General features: G+C 30.9%; 1 protein-coding gene across 1 annotated transcript; it reads right to left on the bottom strand.

Annotated features, from left to right (window-relative positions):
• Positions 1-3,048: 3,048 nt before the first annotated feature.
• On the bottom strand, positions 3,049-4,163 carry LOC111241794 (probable copper-transporting ATPase HMA5). Its single transcript, XM_022781672.1, has 3 exons — positions 3,777-4,163; positions 3,632-3,682; positions 3,049-3,427 (listed from the first exon to the last, which is right to left on the bottom strand). The coding sequence occupies exons 1-3, from the start codon at positions 3,820-3,822 to the stop codon at positions 3,090-3,092; spliced, it is 435 nt and encodes a 144-aa protein (XP_022637393.1). The 5' UTR covers positions 3,823-4,163; the 3' UTR covers positions 3,049-3,089.
• Between the last annotated feature and the right edge of the window lie 5,681 nt (positions 4,164-9,844).

The raw sequence follows: 9,844 nt of genomic DNA, 5'->3' as shown, positions 1-9,844 counted from the left end.
GGAATTTGTTCTTAGCTACGCCTTTTTGTCTCCTTCTCACTGTCACTACCTCATGTCATTGTCTTCTGAGCAAGAACCCACTAATTATCAAGAAGCCATAAAGAAATCTTGCTGAAAGAAGGCTATGAAAAGTGAAATAGAGGCCCTAGTGCTGAATAAGAATTTTGGGATATTGTTGAAACTCCTCTGAATGTCAAACCGATTGGGTGCAAGTGGGTGTACGAAATCAAACGACGACCAGATGGGACTGTGGAACGCTACAAAGCCCGACTTGTAGCAAAGGGACATATTGAAGGTATCGATTATTTCAAAACATTCTCTCCCGTTGTAAAGATGACAACCATACGACTTGTTCTTGCTTTGGCTTCTGCCAATAAATGAAATCTTCAATAGCTTGATGTTAGTAATGCGTTCCTACACGATGAACTTTCTGAAGATGTCTACATGGTTGTTCCTCCTGGTGTCATGGGTCATTGCAGTTCACAGTGTTGCAAATTAAAGAAATCTCTCTACGGTCTAAAACAAACGAGTAGGAAATGGTATGAAAAGTTGTCTCTCTTACTCTTATCTTGTGGATATAAAACAAGCTCATGCTGATCACAGCCTTTTCATTAAATCTGATGCGTCTGATTTTACTGCTCTGATCATATACATGGATGACATTGTTTTAATTGGGAATTTTGTGCATGAGATTGCCCACATGAAGCAAATATTACATTCACATTTTCATATAAAAGACCTTGGTCTTTTGAAATATTTTCTGGGTATAGAAGTTGCTCATTTAGATGCAGGAATCTCCTTATGTCAACAGAAGTACTGTTTAGATCTCCTCAAGGATTTTGGTATGACAGGATCCAAACCTTGTTCCACACCCATGGACAGTGCACTTCGTTTGCATCAAGATTCCATTGAACCTCTTGCTAATCCACTTTCATACCGAAGACTTGTTGGTCGTCTATTATATCTTACAAGCACACGTCCTAATATCACTTTCTCCACACAACAACTAAGTCAATTAATGGGTAATCCTACTCAAATGAATCTTCAAGCAACCATGAGGATCATTCATTATCTCAAGAGCAGCCCCGGGAAAGGTCTGATGTTCAAGTGTGATACTCCTATCCAAATTCTTGATTTTAGTGACACGGATTGGGCGACCTGTGTTGATTCAAGAAGGTTTGTTATAGGGTATTGTTTCTTTCTTGGAAATTCCTTAATTTCTTGGAATACAAAGAAGCAAAACATTGTATCTTGCTCATCATCCGAAACTGAATACCGAGCCCTTACTTCAGCTAGTTATGAGTTACAATGACTGAATTTTCTGCTTAGAGATCTAAAAACCCTTTGTTCCAAACAAGTTGTCTTGTACTGTGACAATCAAAGCGCACTGCATAACGCAGCAACTCCTATTTTCCATGAGCTGACAAAACATATGGACATTGATTGTCACCTCGTTCGTGAGAAACTACAAGTTGACTTGATGCGATTAATTCCTGTGTCATCCTCGAACCAGCTAGCAGACATCTTCACAAAAGCTCTCCCTCCAAAGTTGTTCAACTTAAACTTATCCAAGTTGAAGTTAATCAACATCATCCTACCTCCAACTTGTAGGGGGCTAACAGATAAGGAGTCCAATCCATTCCAAAAATAACATTGTGTAGCAATAGAAATGGGCCACAATACACACTCTGCTACCTCATATTTTTGCATTACAGAAATAGCTTAATAATAGTTGTAAATAACTAACATTTTTCTATAGAATATGATGAGCTGTATAGTGGTTATTCTGTTGTACTGTTTTTTGATTCCTTTATTCATTCTTATCCATATGTTATAACACTATATATAATGTACATTTTTTTATCAATTGATAACCAAATTCATTCTAATATTCTTTCTTTCTTTTCTTTCTGTCTTCCTCCTTTTAGAGATAGTATATTTTAAAATAATAAAACTTGATTTATATTAAAACCACCTAATATTAAAATTTTTCAATCTTACTATTTTTAACTCACTATCACTTTTAAAATATGATTTTCTTGATCACATTTTATTTATTATTTTTCTTGTTTCATAATTATCACAAAAATTTCTGGTTTCCATTTTATCACCTCCCATATTCTTGCTGTCATGCTTATTATTCTGTCTAATCAATTCCCAATCCAGCCATCACAAAACTCCGTATTTTCAGGGTTTCTTTGACCAAAAAGTTGACTTATAGTAGAAATTATTTTATATTCGATTTTCTCTAAAAATTTATCCTTATTTCATGTATAAATTGATATTAATTTATTACAAAGTTGATCTAAGAGGTTGTTTTAAAATGATTTTCTACATTTACAGCTAATTATTATTGTAATTACCATTTATTTACACTTTCATCCTCATTTTATTACTGTTAAAAAAAACATAAAGATACACTCTTAACATATTTTAAGAGTTGATTAAAATTTCTATGAAATTAAAAGGTAAATCCTACTAAATTTTATAATTTTTAATAAATTTCAATTAATAATAGAAAACATAAGCAGTATTATATCGTTATACAGTATTATCGACAGAAAGGTATATATTGTTCTAGTTTTTTTAATCTTTTACAATGACAATAATATTATTATTAATTTTTATCACATGTCGACAAACTCTGACTATTTGTCTATGAATGATGTGATTTATCATAGGCAAAATATATAATAATCATTGAATATATTAATTATGTATATATTCAATGGTTAAGATACCTTAGAATCGTTGATATTAATTTTCACCACTTAGCCTCTGTTCTTATGAATAGATTTGGGGGAGATGATTTGAGTGGATTTGAGTGAATTTGAGGGTAATTTTGTTGTTGTTTTTTGAGTAGATTTGTGGGTAATTGAGAGTGGATTTGAGGGTAAAGTTTGTAAGAATTAGTGTAGGATTTGATTGATGTGATAGAATTAAAAAATTTGTTAAATTGGTAGAAATGAAAGATTACCAAAATGCCCCTAATTATTTTAGTAATATAAAATATTTTTTTAAATGTTATATTTAAATTTATAATTGTTAATAAAGAAAGGAAATTAATTTATAATAAGTGAAATTAATTTTTATAATTGTCTCGTGCATGCCACTCCATTTTCATTCACAGTTCCTCCAATAACAGTATCCCCTTTCCTCTTTGCCACANGACGTGCCTCACCTGTTATCATGCTCTCATTCACGTGGCTCTGACCCCAAATGACCAATCCATCGGAAGCCACTTTTGCACCGGGAATGATCTTAATAACATCATTCTTCTGAATCAACCTGCTATCAATTTCCTCCTCACCAACAACATTTCCTTCACTATCCAACGTCAATAATATAGCAGTGTCAGGTGTCAAGTTCATGAGCTTAGCAATTGCATCGGATGTCTTCTCCTTGGCCAAAACCTCAAGGTACTTCCCTAGCAAAATAAACGAAATAAGCATAGCACTGGTCTCAAAGAAATCAGTGCCCTTGAGACCATCAGATGCATCTCTATCATCTCCGTCTCCATGCCAAGCGAAGAAGATTCATCTCCCTGTCCATGCCAAGCGAAGAAGATGATTCGTAGCATCACCATCGACGACCCTGAACACAGTTCACGTAGGTAGCAGTGGCGACGGACCAACCAACGAAGCTCTCCCCAACCGGTGACTGCTACCGGAACCTCCCATGGCTGCCATGCAAAGAGTTTCAAAAAAATCAAATTCTGGAACCGGATACGCACTCCATGTATCCGGATACGCTGCTTTTCAATTTTCTGAACAAACCTGTATCCGGATACAGCAACAGTGTATCCGGATACCTGCACCACATTCACTGCATCTTCATCATCAAGCTTCGTCTTCTTCTTCCGCCGGCGTCATCGGCCTCCTCCTTCGTCTTCATCATCCCCTCTGCACAACCACACCTCTTCCACCTGCAAAAAAGAAGGCTAATGTGTGTGGGAGAAACATACCTAGATCTGCAGAGGTCCTACTCTCCTAATCTCCACACCTGATTTTTTATTTACGTTAAAATGGATGTGCCTTTTTTATTCAGTTGGAATTTTGAGAAATACAGAGGGTAGATGTGTCTTTTCGGATTGAATCATCGCAAATCCTCTCGTTTTTGCGAGATGCTGAGACAATGCATAAAAGTAACAATCTTTGCAAATCATCGCAAATCCGCGTGGAATCCGTTCAAACGAACGCAAAATAAGAAAGTTTCGTCGCTCGCAAATTGGTGTGCACAGTACTATCGGTGCAAAGGAACAAAGCCTTAAAGCTATTTTTGCATATTAGCCCTTTCTTAAAGGGTCTTTATTTCTTGTATTTTGCACATTCTACTATGTTGAACAATTAGGGAACAATATTTTATTTGTCAAATTCTGTTTCTACAAATTTTGTTAAAATAGATTTTGATTATTCTGATATTATTTTAAAAAATAAACTTTTAAATTTTATTTTATTTTTAAAATCAAATTATAAAAAAATATTTGCACAATCTTATATAAATTTGCTCTTAATAGATATACAGATACAACGTATTTGAAAATGAATTAAATGAACGCATAGACAGAAAAAGAAACGCATGTGAACCACGCGGCTATTGTTTTATTTCCAGCAACTCCATTAAGTAATAAATTTATTTAAGGATTAAATATATTTTTATTCTTAATTTTCATGAGAAATGGAATTAGTTTTTTTTTTAAAATTTTAGTCTAATTTAGTTTCTTAATTTTAAAAAATGTATAAATTTAATCTTTTTAATTAAATTTTGTTAATTTTATTTAATATTTCAAACACGTTTAAGATTAAAACAAAAATATATTAAACAATGTAAACAACTCAAATAATATCAGAAAACATGTTTGAAACATCAAAAAAGCCTAACAAAATTTAGTTAGAAGGACTAAATTCATACATTTCTAAAATTAGGGAACTAAATTAGGCCAAAATTTTAAAGAGAGACTAATTAACATTTTCCAACCATTATAGATTTTCCTGTTTTACTTCTTTCTTTCATTTAATCTTCATAAAAATTGTAGTATTAAAACTAATTCTCGTCATAAATTTATCTAACACTTAATCAAAATATAATAAAATAAATCAGGACATTATTTAGTATAAACTAACAAAAGATATATAGTATTAAATAAAATTAAAAATATTTTGTTAGATAAAAAAAAATAAAGTATACATAGAATTAACGATTTGAAGTCATTTTTGTCTTCTTACTTTCCCATTATATTTTTGTTAATTATTAGATAGATTTTTTAAGAGAATAATTTAGCTTCTAATTAAAAAAAAAAAAACTTGTAAATTTGAAAACTTTGGATTAAATTAATGCTAATTTGTAGTGAAGAAGTACTGTGATGATCCTTTAGATCTTGTTTTATATGTTTAAATGTTATTTGAAATAAGAAGGAAGGAATCACTTGCATAATAGAGAATATGCTATGCATCATAAGAATCTTCACGTGGCATTATGTAAGTCTTTAATTTAATACTGGGATTTGGCATAACATTATATTTAACTAAATTAACCTTTTAAATACTAAAAAAGATAAAAAAAAAAAGTTTAAATGAATTTTTCCATATTCTTTGCACTAAACTTACCTTCTTACAAATCAAATATTAAATCACTATATAAGAAATGCAACTACTACCTCTTGTATTTTATAAATATTTAATTAGTTTTTTATTTTTGTTTTGGGAATAGGTAAATAATTATTCCTTCACACTTTTCTCAAAATATTTTAGCATTACATTGCATCTCTATTATAATTATTTTTAGTATTTTGACTTCTATTTTCAAGTCAATTATTTTGAAGTTTAAGTAAGTCAAATATGTTTTGTCAGTTATTATAATAAAATCTTGAATTCACAATAAATACAGTTATTTATCTCTTTATTTTATCTCTATATTTATAAAATTTGAAATAGACTTTTGAATAAAGTTTGTCTAAGATCTAAAAGTCAATAAATATATTTTACCTGTTTTTACTTGTAAAAATGTTGAATTTATGATATTAAACTTTAACAATAATTGACCGATTGAGAAATGATTAGATTTACATAAACTTGAAATTAGGAATTAGGAATCTTCAAGTTCTTTTAAAATGGTTGATGGAGTCATCAATTTTGAAAAATGTTAGCCTAGCGGTTATACAGTATTAATTTTAGTTTTGAATTTTCATTATTTATTTCATAAATCAACTACAATTTTGTTTGCTTATATTTAGATTGGTTAATATGCAAATTCAATGATAAATAAACAGGAGAAGTTATATTTATTAACCTGTTTTATAGATAAAAGGTTACGAGTTGATCACGGACGTATAACTCCTGTATGCAATAATATACATTATTTAAGTAATTCAGCACATCTTTATCATAAAATTGTTTATATAAATATTAAAAAAACATTTTCAAGTAATAATATTTTATTTTATTTTATTTTTCGTTGGTTTTATTTTGGGACGTTTAAACTGAATCAATGCATATTTGTGGCCCATATTATTTAGTATTAGGCCTAAGCTAATAAAAGTAAAATTTCTTTTAGCACTTCTATACTATTTTTTTTCTACACTTTCATGGGCGTGCAAAAAGTCTAAATTGTTTGGGTCAGAAGTATTTTGAATTATATAATTTTTTTTTCAAATTATATGATTTGAAATTTAAAAATATATTTTACATTGTAAAGTTTAAAAATATATTAAGAATTATTAAATTTAAAATACAGATTTAGTTTACAAAATATATTTTAAATTGCATAATTTATAAATGTATTTTAGATTATATAGTCTGAAATATATGTTATAAACTATACAATTTAAAGATTGTATAGTTTAAAATTGTATATTGAATTGTACATTCTGACAGGTTATATTGAAATCTATTTTTGCATTGTATAATTTGAAACATGTTTTTGAATTCCATAATAAAAAGTCTAATAAAGCAGGACAATCTAGATGTTTCCAACATGGAGGTGAATAAAGAAACCATGTAGGTGGGAGAAGAAATAATCTTTCGTTAACTCATTGACCCAATTTAGGGCCCAATCTACTAAATAAAACCCATCATTACTAACCTCTCAGCTGCAACATTTCTCAGAATTAAATTTTTAAAAATCTAAAATTCACATAGAAGTTTATTTCAGATTCATTAAAAAAATCACTTATCATGTTATTTACACATCAAATAATATTGTTAGGGTGAAAATGTATTAAGAAAAACTCAAATCTCGTTAATTAAAAGTAAAGTTTGAAAATTAAGAGATAATCAAACATAATCTCCATTCACCCCAAATACTACTTGTAACGGTTTTTTACCGTTAAAATATATGGAATTCTTATAAAGAGGTAGAGTTGTTATACTTCAAAAAACACATTATTGAATTTGTGAATTCATGTATGGGCTCGTGGTCCTTAAAAAAAAGAGTTTTGTTGTTTACCACGTGAATATAATAAGAAAGGTTTAATCATTTCAGATATCCCTATTTGTGTATGATTGTCTCAAATAGGTTTTCGTATTGTAAATGTTCTTAATTAGGTCTTTTATTGTGAAAAATTGAATCAATTTAGACATCACCGTTAGTTTCGTACTAACACCATTAAAAGAGGTAACACATGTCAGTTCGTGATTTTTTTTGAATTTTTGAATTATTTTTATTTATTTTTAACTTTTTATAAAATAAAATTGTAAAAATGCCACGTGTCAAACTGATATTGTGCCACATGGTAATGATAGTGTGACATGGCAATGACAGTGCCACGTGTCATTGTCAGGCCACGTGTCATTGCATTAATTTCAATTTGATCCCTGTATTTTTATTGTGTCTCAATTTGATCCCTGTAAGGATCTGAAAATTTGAGTTAAGAATTAATAGGTGTATTAAGTTAATAGAACCATACAATTTTATATTAAGACACACAAACGTATAAATAGTTTTCTTTAAAGCCTCTGGTTCATTAGCTCAATCCTCCTATCTCTCTCTAAAACTCAGTTCTTCAATTTTCTCTACCATTTCTCTACAATATCACTAGATTGAACCGTTTGTTTGTTGATTAGGGAGTTCCTAAATGATCCTGAAGCTGAGAGTAACCATCTCCCCTGATTAATTTTTTGTTTCTTCAACGGGTAAGTGCTTCTCTCTCTCCGTGCGTTTTGTGTTGAGATTGTTGACAACACAATATCCATATCACTCTGGTTTTTTATGATGACAACACATTTTTAATAACACACATATGTTGTTGTTGTGTTACATGTTCTTATGTTGATTGATTGATATATTGTTGAACATGCTTCTGTGTTTTACTACTATGTGAATGCATACTTATTGAGCTTGTACATGTTACATCATATCTGGTTGCATTACACATGTTTGAAAGATGAAAACCACATGCACTTTTGTGAACTTATAACTGTGTCACAAAGTTGCAGTGAAGTCGACTCCATTACTAATTGAATTGACTATGCTAAAGTCTTTGTACAAATTTTCAGAAACAGTGCTATATGAGATTTTGTGAAGGAAAGAATTTCAAAATGCTCTGACATGTCGAAGTCGACTATGTGCACCACACATTCAACTGCATTAGTTGTTTGCTTTGAAATTCTGTTATGCTCATGAACAGTAACGACTATATTTTTAAAAGTTAGTTAAGCATTGATTGAAAGTCAACTACATTGAATGAGAATTTATTTTGTTTGACTGAATGCTACTAGTCTGACTTATCTGTTATAACTGTCATAACCTAGTCGACTAGATTAGTAGCATATTCTACTAAGGGAGCGTCTGATTAACAGAATTCTATAAATAGATAGAACCTAAATTTTTTCAAAGAATTTTGGACATTTTTTATTTAACACTTTCAGATCCTGTTTCAGATTGTTTCTTTGAGATTATAGAGCTCCAAGAACTCTTCAAGAAGACGGTGGTGATCTTGCTTGAAGGAGATTCAAAGGTAGACTGATTGCGCGCTCATTGCTTGATCACATATCTGCACATTGAGGTGTCTTCTGGTTGATCAAGATTTTCATTGGCATCCGTGGTGATTGTTGTGGTTACCTGTTGTGATTACAGGCGTGGAGTCTGGTTCACTTTGAGGATTGTTCAAAGTGGTTTTGCAGATTGCAGGAGAGGGGACATCTTGCTGCAATTCTTGTTGTGTGGTTTGCCTATATTTTGGTTAAAGGGTTAGAGAGGTGTTTTATATTTTTGACGTGGAGGTCTTCTATAAAAGCCTTGTTGTAAAAACCTTGACCATTATAGAGCATTTTCTTCCGGGTACAGGAAGGACACTGGATGTAGGCATTGAGGCCGAACCAATATAAAAACCAGTGTTTGAATTTCTCTATCCTTGATCTTTTACTTACAGTCGACTTTATTATTTGTGCAGTCAACTACGTTTTTTCGTTGCATACGAATTTTCATTACTTGCAATTCAATAAAGTTTGTAAAGTTTTCTACTTTGTTTTAAAGATTGCGAAAAGACTCTGATTTTGAAAACCCATCAATTCACCCCCTCTTGGTGTAAAAAGAAGCCTACCTGTTTTCCAACATTTTGAAGTTGTGATCATGCAGCAAATTCTGTTGCATGTAGCTTTCATGTGTTTTCCCTCAATCCTTAACCAAATTTAGGTTCTAAGAAACTGTCCTCTACCATCAATTGATTATTTGTAGGAATTTCTAAGTCTTCTCACAGTGCAAGGGGCTAGTTGGATCATCCTGTGAGATTGGTTGTGTATAAAGGTAAGGGAAGCTAGATATTGCTTACTGTTCTGTATATTAGGGTGTGCATGAGTTGAATTGTTATTTGAAGTGGTAAAAAGAATGCACGTATGATATGTTGTGT

This window comes from Vigna radiata, chromosome 6 (genome assembly GCF_000741045.1).
Source record: "Vigna radiata var. radiata cultivar VC1973A chromosome 6, Vradiata_ver6, whole genome shotgun sequence".
NCBI lineage: Eukaryota > Viridiplantae > Streptophyta > Magnoliopsida > Fabales > Fabaceae > Vigna > Vigna radiata.
The sequence above is the reverse complement of the archived record's forward strand: the minus strand, read 5'-3'. Positions and strand labels throughout refer to the sequence as shown.